The following is a 16,538-nucleotide window of genomic DNA, read 5'->3' as shown; positions in this document are numbered from 1 at the left end:
CAGACAGTCTTCTAGCAGCTTTTGCCAGGGGTCAGAGGTAGCATGTCAGAGTTCAGCATCCCAGTCCACTAACTGCGCCGATGCGATCCATCTTCAAACCGAAGCATCCTCGTCCTCCAAGCGACGTCCACTTCCCACCGCGTCGCCTGATCTTGGCGTGCCGCCGCAGGACGTCGACGAGTAAGCGTGCACCCACAGCCTCCTCCTGTTTTGGGGGGACCACCGGGCCTTGTGCAGAGCCCTCGAATGGGAGCGGAGTAGCCATGAGGAGAGAAGAGAGCCGCGATCCAAACAGTGCGGTCATGGCCTGTCATGCAGTTTGGATTGATTGATTAATTTCTTTGTAAGTGATCATTTTCCACATAATAGTTGAAAGATGAAGTCATGACATGAAGACTAAAACTCTTTATGGGTAGGTGATGGAAGACGATGTGAACCCGGACCGGACCGACCTTGACATCCTGCCTCTGAGGTGCCGTCCTGGACTCGGCGGTGAAGATGAAGATAAGGACCAGGAAGGAGAGAAAGGAAACGGCTGAAGCATCCATACTCAGGTCAGTAACGCTGCACTGTGATTGGTCAGAAGCTGACACTCGTTTTCGTTTCGATACGTGTCCCCAAATCCCGACCAATCTCGAGTCGGTTGTCAATAACTAATCAATAGAAAATCCTCTCTGAGTAAAAATAAAAAACGTAACTCCCAGCCGGGACGCGTCTGAGGATCGAGGTCCCGGCCGGCCTTTTATAGCGATTGGGTGGCGTGATGTCACGCATGCCTGGCGCTAGGGTCGCCGTGGTGACTAAGTCTCTCTCTCACGCACACTCACAATCTGAAAGTCTGCAAGTGGTGATTGGGAGTGTTGAAGCAGGATTTAGGCTTTGATGGGAAGTCACCTGGACATGATTACATTCATCCATCTTCTTCTGCAAGGGGCGGGGCACACCCTGGACTGCTCGCTAGCCAATCACAAGATGTTTATAGACAAACATCCATTTGCATTTGCACCTATGGACAAATTTGAGTTTTGAGTGAACTTTACATGCATGTTCATTCCACAACCATGCATGTTACGGTATGATGATTGATGGGCTGCTCACCGACCGTTCGCAAATAGATTCATCCGTTGTCGGCCTTTCGAAGGGCTCGTCCAGACAAACGCGCGTTCTGATACACACCCCAGGACATTTCACTTGCACGTGTCACCTCCATCTAGGTTCTTGTGGGAAAAATCGTTGGTTACCAACAGGTCCGCGTTCTTCTTCATCATCACTTTTATCCACACGGTGACCCCTGGACTTTGCGTCCCGCCCCCTCGTAAAGTGTCACCGCGGCGACCGGATGGTCCCGGTGAAATATTTTCTGCGGGAGGGGCTCAGGAGGGGGGGAAGCAGCGCGCCGGACGTTCACATAGTGCTGACCCAAAGGTGCGGCTAACGAACCACCCCGCCTCTTTTTTGTCTTGGACCCCTTTCAGCAGATTGACGTCATTACACACACTCACACTGATGGGCCTTTTTACCTTGTGATTGATGTGCTATTGTGTGTGTTAGCAATATATAGTAGAGTTGCCGTACACACACACACACGTACACGCACACGCACACGCTACAGCCTCCTTATTCCCTTAAAATCTACACACAATACCTCATAATGCAGTTTTCTCCGGTGAGATTGAAGCCAAAACCAAACACTATTCAATACTAAAATGAGAAAAAAAGTAAATCATTGACTTTTTAAAATCAAATTTGCAACAAAAATTATTTTTTGTCCTTCTCTCTCATTCTCTCTCTTTCCCGTCTTTCTCTCGCCCCTCACTCTTTCTCTCTCTCTCTCTCCACACACACACACTTGGACATGGACATTGATGGCAATGGTTTTGTCTTTGATGATGTCTTGTCACATGGCTGCTGCTCATCGCCAAGCAACCGGCAGCCTTCACCCAAACTTCCATGTTGACGTCACGGAGGCGTGTGTGTGTGTTATTGACTTGGTGCTGTTATATTTTGGTTTTTCATTGTTTTTATTGTTGTTATTGCTGTTTTGTCTTCTGTAGAAAACAGTGGCCGGGGCCTCAGTTGACCTTGGGGTGGCGGAAGTCCTTCCCGGCGAACTTGGCCTTGTCTCCCAGCTCCTCCTCGATCCTGGGGAGGGGGGCACACGGCAATGAGGAGGCGGGTGGGTGGAACGAAGCTAGGAAGTAAACTAGAACGGAAACCAGGAAGTGCTAACCTCATCAGCTGATTGTATTTGGCCAGACGCTCGGACCTGCAGGGGGCGCCGGTCTTGATCTGCAGCACATGCACATACAGGTTGTTACATATGAAGCCTTTTGTCGTCCATCTTGATGCTTTTTGCATATTTTGTGTGTGACCTGTCCAGTGCAGAGTCCGACCACCAAGTCGGAAATGAACGTATCCTCGGTCTCTCCGGAACGATGGCTGACCATCACGCCCCAGCCGCTGCTCTGAGCCAGCTTGCACCTGGCATACACACACTCAAAGGTGAGGCCAGACACACACACATACACAGGCAGACAGACAAGTAAGCCAGCGTCTTACGCGCGAATGGACTCGGTGACAGAGCCGATCTGGTTGACTTTGAGAAGCAGGCAGTTGCAGGCCTTCTTGTCCACCGCCTGTTGGATCCTCTTGGGATTGGTCACCGTCAGGTCGTCGCCTACGATCTGATGGGTTGCTGTCTTAGCTCGAGCGCAAAGGTGGACGTGTTTGTGGGTGTGTGATGCCAGACAGCCGCAATCACCTGGATGTCCACGGAGGACGTGAACTTGGCCCACTGCTCCCAGTCGTCCTGGTCAAACGGGTCCTCGATAGACTGGACTGGTGAGAAAAGGCAAAGGTTAGCCGCCTAGCTGTTAGCCACCTCACTGGTTTTTTTGGGTTTTTTTTTTTGTAGCCCACCGGGGTAGTTCTTAATGAAGCTGCGGTACAAGTCGCCGAGCTTCTCGCCACTGATATGTCTGGAGGGGTCGTCGGGCGACTTAAAGTCCAGGTCGTACTTTCCGGCACGGAAGAACTCGGACGCCGCCACGTCCATACCGATGATGATCTTGTCCGGGTAGCCGGCCTTCTCAATGGCCGTCTTCAACAGTTCCAGAGCTGCCACCCGTGATGATGATGATGTCATCAACATGTCACGAGCACAGAGATTAGAGAGGGATACTGTTAAGTGTGCTCAAGTGAGAGAGACTGAAGTGCGTGAAATTAAGTGAGTTAACGTGCATTAAGTTTAAGTGCATATCTGGCACATTCAAAATGGCCGACGTAGTGACGCATCCCAGCAAAAAACAAGTTTTGCGTGCATTGATGATGACGTAGCGCTGGCGTCTCACCTTCGTTGTTCTCCAGGATGTTGGGCGCAAAGCCTCCCTCATCACCCACGTTGGTGGCGTCCTTGCCGTACTTGGCTTTGATGACGTTCTTCAGGTTGTGGTAGACCTGCAGGACAGAAGACGGGTGACTAAAACGTTGGCGTCAAGCCACCTAAAAAAAAAAAAAAAAACAGGCTTACCTCGGCACCAATCCTCATGGCCTCGTGGAAGTTGGCGGCGCCCACCGGCAGGATCATGAACTCCTGCATGGCCAGCTTGTTCCCGGCGTGACTGCCCCCGTTGATCACGTTGAATGCCTGCCGGCGACACGCACATCTCATAAGATGACTTCCCACCACTGACTGACATTTACGCACACTAGTTGAACAACTATGATGCACTTGTGTAACCACTGTCTTAGGAATGTTTATCTACTACTGACGGGAACGGGAAGAATGACGTCCTTGTGTCCGGCCAGGTCGGCGATGTGGCGGTAGAGAGGGACCCCCTTCTCGGCGGCACCCGCCTTGCAGACGGCCAGTGACACGCCCAAGATGGCGTTGGCGCCAAACTTAGCTGCGGAGACAGACGGGCGATGGACAGGTCAGACGCAGACCAAGAAGCCTGAGACACACAAACGGACAGATGGACGGACTCACATTTGTTCTCTGTGCCGTCCAACTCCAACATGAAGTTGTCGATCTTCTCCTGCTCAACAACGCTGAAGTTCTGTAATGAATGGAGCAGGCATCCGCTTAGTGCAAAAAAACAGGTACTACTTTCCTATTACACACGAATCGTAAACTGTGAATCTGCACTAAACAGCGGTGCCTTGAGTTACGAGTTTGATTATTTCCCTGACCATGCTCGTAAATCAGAACCCTTGTAACTCAAATCATCTTTCCCCATTGAAATGAATGGAAATGCCATTAATCGGTTCCAGCCCCCCCATTTTTTAATAAAGAAGAATAGCACTCTAATATTGTACTTTATGCAACTATTGAAAAAAAAAACTATTGATGCTAACTAGAATGTCAGTCATTCTAATTTACAGCTCTTGAAAAACTCAAGTAGGGTCAGTTGTATCCCAAGGCTCGGCTGTATTAACCTTTGCAATAAGCTGGGGGGCGATGTCCTTGTTGACATGCTCCACGGCCTTCAAGGTCCCTAAAAAGCAAACAAAACAAATAATGAATGTCGCAACCATGTGGGGAAGGGCGCCAACAGAGGCATACCTTTGCCCAGGTAGCGACTCTTGTCGCCATCTCGCAGCTCCAGGGCCTCGTGGACGCCAGTGGAGGCGCCGCTGGGGACCGCTGCTCTAAAGTGACCTAGGGAGAACAGACGCTTGAGTCTTTGTGACCGCTATGCTCACCTACGCTTAGCTAGGCTAGGCTAGGCCCTCACCCTTGGCGGTCCACAGGTCCACTTCCACTGTGGGGTTCCCTCTGGAGTCGAGAATCTCCCGAGCGTGGATCTTTGTGATGGACATCTTGTCTGTGGATGAGAAATAGTGCATGTATCACTTAAACATCCCCGTTCCCTCCAGCCAATCAGAATCAGCATGAGTGTTTTGAGGGGGGGTGGGGGGGGCAATACTCTACAGAAGTATTTGCGCTATAAATACCGTGACCTTCTCTAATCATTTCAGTGAGCTAAGCATTTGGCACTTTGCTAACTTCCAAGCTTTTGCAGGAAATAGTTGGCAAGCTATTCTATGATAGTGAAATATCTTTAAATATTTTTCTTACATTCACTGAGCAGTATTTCCCTTATTGTTGATAAACTACTAAACAATAAATAATTTGACATGTACAAAGCAATTTTGTGAATTCAGTAATTTGCATGTTTTTACCCTTATTAAATAATTGTTTAGTTAAATATGGTTTGATTAGTTAGCAACAATACAACAGCATGAATTGTTTTTTTTTCAATTCACATTATGTATTTTTTACTCTAATCTAGGAGTGACATTGTTTTCTCAGTCAAATGTGGGCCTTTAGCTCCAAAGTTTGCTCATCCCTCTGGACCTTGTCCTTACTTCCTGTTTGCCTCAACTTTGACCTTGTGCTGAAGGTCGCTCACAAATGACAAAAGAAAAGCACAAGTGGAAGGGACGTGGAGGGATGGGGGGGGCCTACCTCAGCTGTCTTCAGTGGGGGGGCTGCTGGTGCGGGTGCTTTGTCCGAGCGGAGATGAAGTGTCCCACGGCCACGAGGAAGTGTCCCACAAGGGGGGCAACAAGAGGCCCTTTATGGACCTCGCCGGCTGGGGGGGCGGGCCCAGCCTGAGGCCAAGGGAGCACGTGGAAATTTTTGTGGCTGACATCTCCGTGTATGTCTTTGACTATATGGTGTGTCACACTACATAACGTGTGAGAGAAAGACTAAGGTGTGTGATGTGTGTCAGTGTTAGTGAACGTGTGTATGTGCAAGCGTGTGCGATACTGATGTGTGTGTGGCAATGGGTCACGACGGTCACATGATGCAACAAATTGCCAGCTTGCTTGAATTGGTCTTCATCATCAGTTGTAACAACGGTTACTTAGCTGGGCAGGGATGTTAAGTAACACATTCACTAAACCAACATTTGTTCCATTGCTGTTACAAAAAGTGACATTTTACAGTGTGTGCGTGTGTAACAGTTTGACGGTCCCTGGCGCAGCGCAAGAGAAGGTCAGAGTTCATTTAAAGGAGAAATGTGAAACGCTCAGCCTTCAAGCAAAGGTCAGTCACACAGCCACACACACACTTTAACCTTTCCATTCACCTTTAGCGGCGGGGAGCAGAAATAGAAATAATCTTAAGGACTGGTCGGCTTGGCGCCCAAGTGGCAGGCACGTCTGCCTCGCAATTGTCTGGCCCTGAGTTTGAATCCGGGCTGTGACCTTCCTGGATGCGTGCTCAACGGTTTTGTCTTGACGTGTGTTGCGACTGGTTGTCCAGTCCAGAGTGTGGCAATGCAGATTAGAGCACAGTCGAGAACAGACGTTCATGACTGCGGACGGCTACGCTACATCGGCGGCACTGTTGTGTAACAGTTGTAGTCGTCCACGCTTTGAGTGCTGTCATCATGTATTCAGTGTCACATGACCTCTTTACTGTCCATGTGTCTGTCTCCATTTTTGTGTGTGGGGGCATCGTCTCTCTCGCATTTTGTTTGTCTTTGTGCATCTCTGTAAATGTGTGTTTGTGAGTTTATTTCACTCTGTGTCTCCACGTTTGTGTGACAATGCGTTTCTCTGCATGTCTTGGATGTTGTCAGTTTTTTTCCCATCTGTCTCCTTGTACGTCCTGTTGGGCTTCACATTTGTGTGTGTCTGTGTGAAGCCCAACTTTTGTTTTCCCCCTCTGTGTGTATGTGCCTCTGTTTGTATTAGTGCGTGTCTTCATGTTTGTGTTCCCTTGGTTTGTTGTCTGTTTGCGTGTTTGTTTGTTTCTGTGTCCGTCTGGAAGTTTCAAAGTATGTTTTTGTGCGTCCCTGTCTGTTGGCATGTGTCTCTGTATGTGTGTATGGTTCTGTGTTTGCGACACCAACCAAGTCCAACCAACTGTCCCAAAGTTTTTAATGGGGCCCTGCTTATCATATTCAGCATCTGTGACCATGGTCACTCTTGTAAGTGACAGAAAGCTCTAATCCATGACCTAAATCCTCATATGTTCCTTTCTTTTTACAAAAAGAATAGAATTATAACACCCGTGAGTGTGTGTGCGCATGTGTGCGTCTGTCTCTGTCCGTGTGTGCTAGCGGTCTAGCACGTGGGTCTTGTACAGGCGGTTCATCTGCTCCAGGAAGATGAAGGTGAGCACGGTGTGCGGTCCGAGGCGAGCGTAGTACGGCGTGAAGCCTTTCCACAATGAGAAGAAGCCCTCCTTGCCCACCACGCGCATCAGCACCTCCTACAGGTCAGAGCACACCAGAGCTCACACCTGGGTTTGTTTCACCATTTGAGAAAGTTTTGGAATGTTTAGTGGATCATCTTCCCGGCGCAGACTCACCAGTCCGTTTTTGTACTCGGGTTTGCCATCAATCATCCTCATATTCTGAATCCTATAAAAGACAATCAGGGCGGCAGTGAGAGGCGCGGCTCAGTCCAGCGACCACCGGGGGTCTCCCTCACCTTGTCTTCACTATGTCGACAGGCATGGACGCCGCCGTGGTGACCAGGCCACTGATCATACTGGCGCAGAAATGACACAGGATGTCATCACCAAAGTAGCCTAAAGGGCACAAGAGGCAAGTGAGTGGATGAATGTAAGTTTGTGTGCACGTTTGTGAGTTTACCCGAGTCTAGCAGCGCCTGTTTGGACTGTGAGTAAGATGCCAGCTGGGCGGCGTTGACCACCACCGCCCGAGCCATGGTGGGAATGCACCCCTTTTAAAAAAAAAAAAAAAAATTGACTCTAGTGAGCCAGAACATGAAGACAAATGTTGCAAGCATGTAAGGCGCTCACCCTCCACAGCGTAGTGACGCCCTCTTCACGCATGATCCGAGCCAGGGCGTTAAACACGTTGGTGTACCCTCGTCGCTGGTCAGCGGGAAGTCTGCACGCATGATGTCATTTGAGAGAATGCCACAATTGCGCAATCACACTCCATCCCCTGTGTTGCTGTGACATGTGAATGATGGAGTCGGGAAGTATGATTTAGTCACGCGTCAATGATGTAGTGGTCCCATATGAAGAACTAGTGACATATGATGACATCGTAGGGATGTACACAAGAGGTAGTAGTGGCGGTGGTATGATGGCGTGACCCTCACCGGCCGTCGGCCGTCATCCGGATGAGAGCCACTTCGGCCGGCGTGCCCACGAACGCCCCTGTTGCGCCAGCTGTCATCCCGATCAGCGCCTGCAGGGGGTGCACAGGTTAGCATAAGAGTAGCTTTATTTGGTGGGAGGTGAGGGAGAAGGAGGCGTTGGACACCTTGAGGAAGAAGTTTGGCGGGCGACCATCGGCCGAGGTCATCTTCTCGAACAAGATGGTATAGATGCCAAGTCGGGTGGTGGTGTAGGTGGCTTGGCGTAGCAAACCTGCAGACAGACTGAGACGACGGACACACATGCAGTGGGCATTAAGCCACTAGACAGGAGGGCGAAAGGTCATGGCGGCCTACCCAGTGTAGATGCCACTGATGCCCTCATTCTTCAAGATGGAGGCGAGTGCGTGGAAGCTGGTTTTATATTCTCGAGCCTTGGTGCCCTGACCACTCAGCTGCATGCGGTTCTTCACTAGGTCCAAGGGCTGCACGAAAACTGTAGCGCCCATCCTATATACCACACAGACAAACATGCACGCACGCAGGGACAGGCACACACAAGCACAAAAAAAAACACACACAGTTAATCTGGCGTTCATAAAAGTTGGCTTTGTTTCAGCAGTTTTCTCAAAACCGGCTGAACCATTTCCAACATAGCTGGACTTGTTTTTTTTTTCAACATTATTGAGGGTTCTTGCAGATAAAGTAACTAATGTACAGGTCGCTCTTTATTGCCCATAAAGATGGGTTTGGGTTGAAAAAACTATCAGTCAGACACGGTGAGTTCAAAGATAATCGATAAACTGGGACTGGAGGCTGCTAGCTGGCTAAAGAGCCCGGTTGCTAGCTGTTAGCAGGCTAATCTGGTCAGCAAGCGGTGCCGCTTACCCGGCCAAGCCTCCGAAGAGGAACTTGATGGCCTTCGGAGACGTCTTGCTCTTCGGAGACGTCATGGTTGGCCCGCTCCGATTCCGATTCCCGACTCCCTTCCTGTCTTTGTGCCTGCCTGTGGGCCGGACAGTCACCTGCAGCAGCCGGGGCCAAGGTGACACTGAAGAGGCACGGCGGGTCACATGATGCGACAGGCCAATCAGCAGTTGTAGCCGAATGATTCCGAACGCTTGTTCGGGCAGCGGACCAATCAGTAGCCTTACCATAATAGCTCCGAACATGCAGTTACCTTCAGTGTAGCTCGGAAATAAGAACCGATCACTGACGTCAACGAGAAAAAACACCTGAACGTTTAGTTCGAATCGAAGCTCGGTGATATTGGCAGAAACAGCCACAGAAGTTAAATTCAAATCTTTTTTTTAAAGCTGTTTGAGATTTTTTTTTTCGTTTGTAAAGTGAGTTGTTAACGTTCCATGTCGACGCTCATTGGTTGAGAACGCGAGGGGCGCTGCTCGTTCATGTTCGAGCAAAACTCTGAGTCGTCAATGGGGAAACCGGTTCGTGAAGCCTAGAAAACACGATGAGTTATTATTTCATTGTAACACAATTTAAAAGGTACCGTTGGTAAAAATAAAACTCTTAAGTGGCACGTTCTAAATACAATGCAATGCTCCCATCTTGCGGATAGTTGGAGAAAGTGTAACAACGAACATACGTAGAACTTACAAAAGGTACCCGCGTTCGTATGTGTGAGTCCCCTGTCCTTGTGTGTACTGTCTGGGGAGTTTGTACAAAAGTTCATTCGACAATAACATAAACTAATTGATTTTATTTGTCAAATGGGAAATGTTGTTAATTGTCATCGGGGTCACTTTAAACACTGCTTCTTAGATCTTTGCCTCCTTTTTAGGCTTCCGGGGCTTGTTGCCTAGCAACTCGTCCATCTCTGCGATGAGGGCTGGAGTCAGCAGGGACATGACCTGTAAGCGAGGGAATCGCTCCGAGTGTGATTACTTGGCCCTCGGTGATGCAGCCGGCGTCTGATTGCTTGCTTGTTTTGGCCGCGGGTTACCTGGATGGAGCTGAGATTCTCCATCAGCTGCTCTGTGTTGGAGACGCCCAGTAGAACTGAACTGACGCCGTCACTGCGCAGACACCAGGCTGTCACACACAAAGTTGGACTTTTACTACGTCGCACTTATGTGCTGTTTATTTGCGTGTGCCTTTCCATGTGCGCTTGTACCGATTGCAAGCTGAGCGGGGGTGCACTCGAGCCTGTCCGCCAGCAGGGAGAGCTCCTTGACTTTACTCAACTGCTGCTTCCCCTCGTCACTGCAGAGACGCTCTTTGAGCCACCCGTGACCCTGCACATGCATGTGCTCGAATGCTCACCATGGCAACAGACGCCTGTTTGAGACGATAATACTGATAAATCATTGTGATGATGGTTGTTTTGTATGCGCACCTTCATGGCCGCTCTAGAGCGTTGAGGAATGCCACCGTTGTATTTTCCTGTGAGCATTCCGCAGGCTAAAGGTGACCAAGTCATGGCCCCGACTCCTAAAATACGTCACATTAGCTGGGTGCGTGTGGGTCTCTGTAGGCGTGTGTGTTTTGGTACCAATCTTGTGGTAAAGTTCTGGCAAGTGTAGTTCCACTTTGTCTCGCTGGAAGTAGTGATACTCGGCCTGCTCACACACCGGAGGAATTAGATTAAACTGTCGAGCGATGGAGTACGCTTCCTGTAAGACCGCACACACGCAAGACATCCTTGTAGCACACAAAGGTTTCAAGGTCCAGATGGAGTTTACCATGATCTCCATCGCATTCCAGCGTGAGGTGCCCCAGTACATGGCCATGCCCTGGTTGATCACAAATGTCATAGCTCGCACCACCTCTGCGTAGACATACGTCACAGATCTGTGTTAGTGTGCTAATGTTAGCATCATAGCATTAGCTGTCAAGTGCGCTACCGAACCCTCCATGGGCGAGTTGACGTCGTTTCTGTTGGCAAAGACGATGTCGACATAGTCCAGCTTCAGCCTGGCCAGAGAACCGCGCAGTCCTTAAACACACACAAACACACACATATTTAACTTCTGCTATGTCGCTTTCAATTCTTCAAAGCTTGTGTTTGTCTCTTAGGTGTGTGCGTGTGCTTCTACCTTCAATGATGTGTTTCCGCGACAGCCCCCGCTCTGTCTCGGCCCTGCAAAATGCAACGTAAAGTCAACATCTGAGTTTGTCTAGTGGCTGTGTGGGGCCGTCTATCATACTCACTGTCCTCCCCAGTAGATTTTTGTGGTCACCACATAGCTGGACCGCCTGTTCAACAACAACAACAACAACAACAACAATCACAGCATCAACAACAAGGGGGACACGTATGTCATTTCTTCATAATTATGCTCACTATACCTCCAGCTTTTCTTCTCGAGTATGTTTCCCAAAGTTGTCTCAGCCCTGGAATACACACATGGTTGCATGATTCCATCCCAGACACACACACACACACACCTGGTGTGCAATGTACCTGCCAGAGGCGTAGATCTCAGCCGTGTCAAACAAGTTGATGCCATTGTCGTATGCCAACGTCATTAGACTGTCTGCCATCTACGCACACACACACACGCACGCACGCGTTCAAGGAGAACGTTTGTGACGTAATCACAAAAAATGCTCACACCCACACCTCATCTGAGATCTGAGAGCCAAACGTGACCCACGTTCCTGTGAAGAGAAATAAGCATAGAAGTCAGTGTATGTGTGTGCGTGTGTGTGTCTGTGTGTGTGTGTATTCACCGAGTCCCAAACAGGACACTCTGAGTCCAGTTTTTCCAAGATATCTGGAAAAAGACCAAACAATGTTAACATTGTGTCTTTGGCATCGGGAGAAATTGAGTGAATCTCAGAAAAGAAGCAAAAAATACAACTTGATTTGAATAACTCTTTGGTTGGTTCATCATTTCAGGGGAATAGTTGATTAAAATGATTTGTGACCATGACAGCCAACAGACCGAAGTGGAGGTGCTGTGGGCATGTTCACTCACCTGTAGGGCATGTCGCTGTCCTCCATGGTGACGTCACACTCCCTCATGTAGATTTCCAGCCGCCGCCTCTCCATCACCTTCTTGGCCGCCTCCAGAATGTGAGACGCCAGCATCGATTCTTCTTTCTCCTTCACATCCTTCCTGCTGTCTGCTTTGTCCGCTTTGCCACAATGTCCTCTGGCAACCTTGGGCTTCTTGGTGAAACCATACAGCTCTTCCACAGAAAACTTGGCGCCTTTTCCCACCGTGGCTGGGGCCCGGCTTGCAAACATGGCTGGAAAAGGAGCGCTAACATTACCGCTAACATTGGTGACTGAAATGAGCTTCAAAATTAGTTTCTGCAGTTAGCTTCCAGACTAAGAGTTGGAATGTAACTTCCAAAGTTCCTTTGAAATTTACATTCCAAATCTTTGTTCCTTTGAAAGTTAGCCTTAATGTTAGCTTCCTCAGTGTTACATTGCTCTAACGTTACCATCCAATGTTAGATTCCGAAACTACCTTCTAACTTGACCTCTAATGTTAACTATCAAGGTTAGCTTCTAAACTTAGCTTTGATGCTAACTTTCACGTAATGTTAGTTTCTGAAGTTAGCTTTGTTAACGCATACCTGACTTCTACCGGACTCTTTCGTCACGTCGCTAGCAACCATCGACCGACATTATATAAATGCTAAAAAGCAACATGAGCTGACAATGCTGTAACTAACGATGCAAACGCTAGCGACAAACTAGTACATTTCACTACCTGGTTGTCCGTCCGTCCACCTTTATCCACCCGCGGGTTCGCATGATTTTATACTAAGCCTTCGCACTAATCCGACCTATCACGGTTCACATATCCTGATTAATAATAAAAAAAAATGCCAAAATACTAGGGCCTGTGTACAGATGGCACACGTGGACACTTGCCCACTTTTTGATTTGATCATCCTAATCCTTACCCCCTCTCCCCATCATATGTGGTTACAGCTGTGGCGTCTGACCCCGGTAAGGCCAGACTAGCTCACAATCCATGATGACCTTGAATGGAGGACACATGATTTGGTTTTTCCTGTTTTGAGAGTCTTTCAGGTGCATTCGTTGCGATTTTAACCTCTCAAAATATTTCTCGACACATGAGCTAAACCATGGGTCACTTTTGCTCAGGCCATCAATCAGATTTCTATACCGTTTTTCCTCAAGTGATAAACAACTTTAAGGAGATTAGTGTAGAAAAAACAGCCTCTATTATCCAAACTCTTGATACACATAGGTGAATTTTGCTTAAGCCTTCCAACCATCCATTTTTTGTTGCTTGTCCTCAAGTCATTTGGAGCCAATTACAGTTGACTTAGTGTGACTGATCACCACTACTCAATCACAGGCCACGTACTATCGACACTCATGGGCAATTTAGAGTCTTCAATTCACTTTAATGCAAAGGTTGGATTTGCACCCAGAATCTTTCGTTTGCGCCTGGAACTCGGTTAGTTTATCAGGCTGTCTTGTTAGGTTCGTAAACGGGTCAATGACGTCACCAGGCCGTCCGTTTATGCTTCTTGTGTGAACGCTGCTTAGGTCGACAATGATCTGCCGCCACCTGCTGGACACTAGTAGAGCGACAACTCCGACGTTCGTACCAACGTGACTGAGATAGAGTCTCACTAAACATGTTTCGTATCATATCCTCCCGCAGTGATGGGGTAAAACCCAACAGTAACTTTCTAACGGTCGTTTCGTCTTAGAAATGTTTACATCGCAAAGGCAACATCATATTGCCTCAAACAGGGCCCCGGTATAGTTGCCCGTTGACGTCGCCCACGTCCACCACTCATGTAAAATAATTTATACATCTTAGTTTCCCAACGTCGCACATACATATGTTTCATTGGATAGTTTAGGTGATTAAACTTCGCTTTTTCAAAATATATTCTTTTTCTAACGGCTATAAGCAGCCGATATTTTAATCAGGCATATGAACAGGTTCCTCTGCGTTTGAGGTCCCATGCGAAACATGAAAACAGGGTAAATACAGATTACATTTCTTGAATGTTCGCCCTGGTTTTCTTTAGATCACTTCGTTTCACTGTTACATTTCAAGACATTGTATTCTAACAATACTGCCACGACGAGCCCGCACTAATGGGGGAATTGGCCGTTTAAATCACTAGATTTCGAGTGTACACCTGGGAAGTCGGTGGCAGATGCACGGTGAATAAGTGGTTTACACGTCTGTTTCACTCGGGTGGTAGGTTCGAATTGCATCTTGCATGTTACCCCTGTGCTTGTTTGGGGGCTTCTTCTCCCACTTAAAAAACAAACAAACAAAGAAAAAACATTTGCTTGCTCGGCTGCAGTTTACCTACACACCCCTGAAAAGTGAAAGCACCATAGACAATGTATTTGAAATGAACATTTGATAGAATGGTGTTCTAATCATCATTATTTTGTGGTGTGTGTTTCAGATGACAGTCCATAACCTGTACATATTCGACCGAAATGGAAAGTGCCTATATTACAACGAGTGGAACCGAAAAAAGCAAGCTGGTATCTCAAAGGAGGAGGTACAGTGGAACTATTTGTTTTTATCTTACGAGTTGTCCAATGTACAGCTTTTTCTAAATTGTAAAATCAGCAATATCGCGGTAGTTGTAAACTGTAAACTAAGTTTGAACATATTTCATGCATTCCATTACATGCAGACAGAACATACAGGGATATTTTCTTTATGTGCTGCCAAAAATGAAGTACAGCAGCTTATATTATGTATCATTTGTATTATTATACTGCCCCCTGGTGGGCAAAGCGTGCACACCATAAGAAATACTACAATGTTCATTGACTTGAAGCATGAAATCATGTAATTCAATTATTTGCAATCTATTTAATTGCTAACACCATGGTTTTTCTATAGTACCGTATTTTCCGCTACGTCTTGCTCCCGTGACTTTTTTTTTTTTTTTTTTTTAACGGTAAGTCATGGCATGCATGCGCCCTATAATGCGGTCCTATGTGTGGATGAAGTACAGAAAAGCCCCCAGAATTGAGTCCGTATCCTTCAACCCGAAGCGCCTCATGATGCGGAAAATACGGTACTAAGAAATGGTCCCAATCTTGGGTGTAGAATAAATTCATGACATTTCTAATCATTCCAAGTTGACTGTGATACAAGAGATTTGAGTTTGACAAATCAAATCCTGTTTTCAAGATGGAGTTTAAAAAAAAAAAAAAAAGGAAAGTGACTGCTTTGCCTGCAGGAGTACAAGCTGATGTACGGCATGCTGTTTTCTATCCGCTCCTTCGTCAGTAAAATGTCTCCTTTGGACTCGTATCCTTTGGACTACATGGTCAGTCTGTCAGTCCGTTTGTCACCCATTTAATTTCCCAAGGTATTTGTCCTTATAGGGGTAAAGTTCCAGCTGAAAAATTGAACAACGTGGACATGAATGTTACAGCACAGCCCTTCTGTCTGTCAGTCGGATTGTCTGCGTCACGCTCATGTTCCTTAGCCCCTTTTCAGCAAGGAGGGCTTCCAGTCCTTTCAGACCAGCCGCTATCGTCTTCACTACTATGAAACGCCCAGTGGACTCAAGTTTGTCATGAACACCGATCTGTCCGTGAGCAATGCCCGAGATGCGCTGCAGCACATCTATAGCAATGTCAGTAAACGCGCCACACAAATCCACTCCAACACGTCCACGTGAATGACGTGTGCGCCCACGTGTGTGTGTTTCAGCTGTACGTGGAGAACATAGTCAAGAACCCAACGTGTGTCCTGGGTAACACGTTGGACAGTGATCTCTTCAGCACACGACTGGATGCTTTCATCAGAGCTCTGCCATATTACAACCCACGCACCACTTGACACGTTTCTCATTTTGCGGGTTCCGATGGAGGCGGCTGGATGTTTGAGTCAAGCATTAAAGTGGTGCGACACTTGTGAACTTCGGGTCTTTTATTTAACAATGCAAAATATGTATAATATTTATAATAGTATGAGACTTCTCCTACTTCATCTTATCCTTCTTTCGTCATTTTTCTTGATGCTTTTGTGATTCATTCAAATAAAGGTGCTCTGCTCTATTCATACATCCTTGTTCCTTTCGTTCCATCCCTCCTCAATACTTTCTATCCTTCCTTTCATAGCATCCTTGTTTCCATTTACCCATCTTTCTTGCCTTACTTTCATATACACTTGTTTCTTTCCGTCTTTGCTTACTTCCTTAATTTAATTTAAGAATTGCTCAGCTACTTTTGGCCCACCCTTCACATTGATTGTTTTTAGTCAGGCGTCGCTAGGGACATCCTTCCCCTCTGACTGGTGCGTTTGGGAGACGGACAGACAGTCTGTTTTGTGATTGGTCATTACTGTCGTCAATCAGCTGTGCTGGCGTTTCCCCCCCTGCTCGGACTGGTGTAAATTAATACAGGCCGTCTCACCAGTACAAGAGACGATGCCAAACAGGTCGCGAGCGCTCATGCTAGCTATGTCGTCTCGTCGAGGTACATTGGACAAGAACGTAGACTCCAA

The 16,538-nt window shown here is 47.5% G+C and overlaps 4 protein-coding genes across 9 annotated transcripts; 1 reads left to right on the top strand and 3 right to left on the bottom strand.

The window, feature by feature from the left end:
* Positions 1–1,997: 1,997 nt before the first annotated feature.
* Positions 1,998–5,630, bottom strand: eno3 (enolase 3, (beta, muscle)). The gene is made up of 14 exons (XM_049761577.1): positions 5,471–5,630; positions 4,737–4,826; positions 4,565–4,660; positions 4,438–4,496; positions 3,989–4,058; positions 3,772–3,905; positions 3,530–3,646; positions 3,351–3,456; positions 2,920–3,117; positions 2,762–2,838; positions 2,560–2,684; positions 2,373–2,481; positions 2,231–2,289; positions 1,998–2,142 (listed from the first exon to the last, which is right to left on the bottom strand). Exons 2-14 carry the CDS (start codon positions 4,819–4,821, stop codon positions 2,073–2,075), a joined length of 1,305 nt encoding a protein of 434 aa, XP_049617534.1. The 5' UTR covers positions 4,822–4,826; positions 5,471–5,630; the 3' UTR covers positions 1,998–2,072.
* A 1,247-nt stretch (positions 5,631–6,877) lies between these two features.
* Positions 6,878–9,160, bottom strand: slc25a11 (solute carrier family 25 member 11). Its single transcript, XM_049761730.2, has 9 exons — positions 8,977–9,160; positions 8,446–8,598; positions 8,256–8,373; positions 8,092–8,180; positions 7,784–7,874; positions 7,614–7,704; positions 7,450–7,549; positions 7,328–7,379; positions 6,878–7,228 (listed from the first exon to the last, which is right to left on the bottom strand). The coding sequence occupies exons 1-9, from the start codon at positions 9,039–9,041 to the stop codon at positions 7,073–7,075; spliced, it is 915 nt and encodes a 304-aa protein (XP_049617687.1). The 5' UTR covers positions 9,042–9,160; the 3' UTR covers positions 6,878–7,072.
* Positions 9,161–9,793: 633 nt separating this feature from the next.
* On the bottom strand, positions 9,794–13,837 carry LOC125992462 (voltage-gated potassium channel subunit beta-2-like). 4 transcript variants are annotated; one of them, XM_049761538.2, is made up of 15 exons: positions 12,774–13,837; positions 12,030–12,303; positions 11,782–11,825; positions 11,672–11,709; positions 11,513–11,592; positions 11,398–11,442; positions 11,260–11,304; positions 11,145–11,188; positions 10,958–11,044; positions 10,791–10,876; positions 10,601–10,721; positions 10,445–10,539; positions 10,223–10,343; positions 10,052–10,140; positions 9,794–9,959 (listed from the first exon to the last, which is right to left on the bottom strand). In XM_049761538.2, exons 2-15 carry the CDS (start codon positions 12,299–12,301, stop codon positions 9,867–9,869), a joined length of 1,260 nt encoding a protein of 419 aa, XP_049617495.1. In that variant the 5' UTR covers positions 12,302–12,303; positions 12,774–13,837; the 3' UTR covers positions 9,794–9,866. The 4 variants fall into 4 exon arrangements, with proteins under 4 accessions (XP_049617495.1, XP_068507623.1, XP_068507625.1 ...); XM_068651522.1 differs by having other exon boundaries at positions 9,794–10,140; XM_068651524.1 differs by having other exon boundaries at positions 9,794–10,140; positions 10,601–10,667.
* An 81-nt stretch (positions 13,838–13,918) lies between these two features.
* trappc1 (trafficking protein particle complex subunit 1) lies at positions 13,919–15,951 on the top strand. Of its 3 annotated transcripts, none has more exons than XM_049761930.2 (5): positions 13,919–14,032; positions 14,473–14,571; positions 15,265–15,335; positions 15,528–15,666; positions 15,744–15,951. In XM_049761930.2, the coding sequence occupies exons 2-5, from the start codon at positions 14,473–14,475 to the stop codon at positions 15,870–15,872; spliced, it is 438 nt and encodes a 145-aa protein (XP_049617887.1). In that variant the 5' UTR covers positions 13,919–14,032; the 3' UTR covers positions 15,873–15,951. The 3 variants fall into 3 exon arrangements, with proteins under 3 accessions (XP_049617887.1, XP_049617888.1, XP_049617889.1); XM_049761931.1 differs by lacking the exon at positions 13,919–14,032 and adding an exon at positions 14,039–14,218; XM_049761932.1 differs by lacking the exon at positions 13,919–14,032 and adding an exon at positions 14,039–14,255.
* Positions 15,952–16,538: the final 587 nt, after the last annotated feature.

Source organism: Syngnathus scovelli, chromosome 1, assembly GCF_024217435.2.
Source record: "Syngnathus scovelli strain Florida chromosome 1, RoL_Ssco_1.2, whole genome shotgun sequence".
In the NCBI taxonomy this organism is placed as follows: Eukaryota; Metazoa; Chordata; class Actinopteri; order Syngnathiformes; family Syngnathidae; genus Syngnathus; species Syngnathus scovelli.
This window is presented reverse-complemented; position numbering and strand designations above follow the sequence as displayed.

What these genes read in the sequence shown, in the direction of transcription:
- slc25a11 (XM_049761730.2), bottom strand. Translation starts at nt 9,041, where the DNA reads ATGACGTCTCCGAAGAGCAAGACGTCTCCGAAGGCCATCAAGTTCCTC. An exon ending in CGCCAAACTTCTTCCTCAAG is followed by an intron (nt 8,181 to 8,255) that starts GTGTCCAACGCC and finishes CACCCCCTGCAG; the next exon opens with GCGCTGATCGGGATGACAGC. An exon ending in CCGAGTACAAAAACGGACTG is followed by an intron (nt 7,229 to 7,327) that starts GTGAGTCTGCGC and finishes TCTGACCTGTAG; the next exon opens with GAGGTGCTGATGCGCGTGGT.
- trappc1 (XM_049761930.2), top strand. Translation starts at nt 14,473, where the DNA reads ATGACAGTCCATAACCTGTACATATTCGACCGAAATGGAAAGTGCCTA. An exon ending in CTGGTATCTCAAAGGAGGAG is followed by an intron (nt 14,572 to 15,264) that starts GTACAGTGGAAC and finishes CTTTGCCTGCAG; the next exon opens with GAGTACAAGCTGATGTACGG. An exon ending in TGCAGCACATCTATAGCAAT is followed by an intron (nt 15,667 to 15,743) that starts GTCAGTAAACGC and finishes TGTGTGTTTCAG; the next exon opens with CTGTACGTGGAGAACATAGT.
- eno3 (XM_049761577.1), bottom strand. Translation starts at nt 4,821, where the DNA reads ATGTCCATCACAAAGATCCACGCTCGGGAGATTCTCGACTCCAGAGGG. An exon ending in GAGTCGCTACCTGGGCAAAG is followed by an intron (nt 4,497 to 4,564) that starts GTATGCCTCTGT and finishes TTTGCTTTTTAG; the next exon opens with GGACCTTGAAGGCCGTGGAG. An exon ending in ACGTCATTCTTCCCGTTCCC is followed by an intron (nt 3,647 to 3,771) that starts GTCAGTAGTAGA and finishes TGTCGCCGGCAG; the next exon opens with GCATTCAACGTGATCAACGG.
- LOC125992462 (XM_068651521.1), bottom strand. Translation starts at nt 12,301, where the DNA reads ATGTTTGCAAGCCGGGCCCCAGCCACGGTGGGAAAAGGCGCCAAGTTT. An exon ending in AGTGTCCTGTTTGGGACTCG is followed by an intron (nt 11,710 to 11,781) that starts GTGAATACACAC and finishes TTCTCTTCACAG; the next exon opens with GAACGTGGGTCACGTTTGGC. An exon ending in AAAATCTACTGGGGAGGACA is followed by an intron (nt 11,189 to 11,259) that starts GTGAGTATGATA and finishes TGCATTTTGCAG; the next exon opens with GGCCGAGACAGAGCGGGGGC.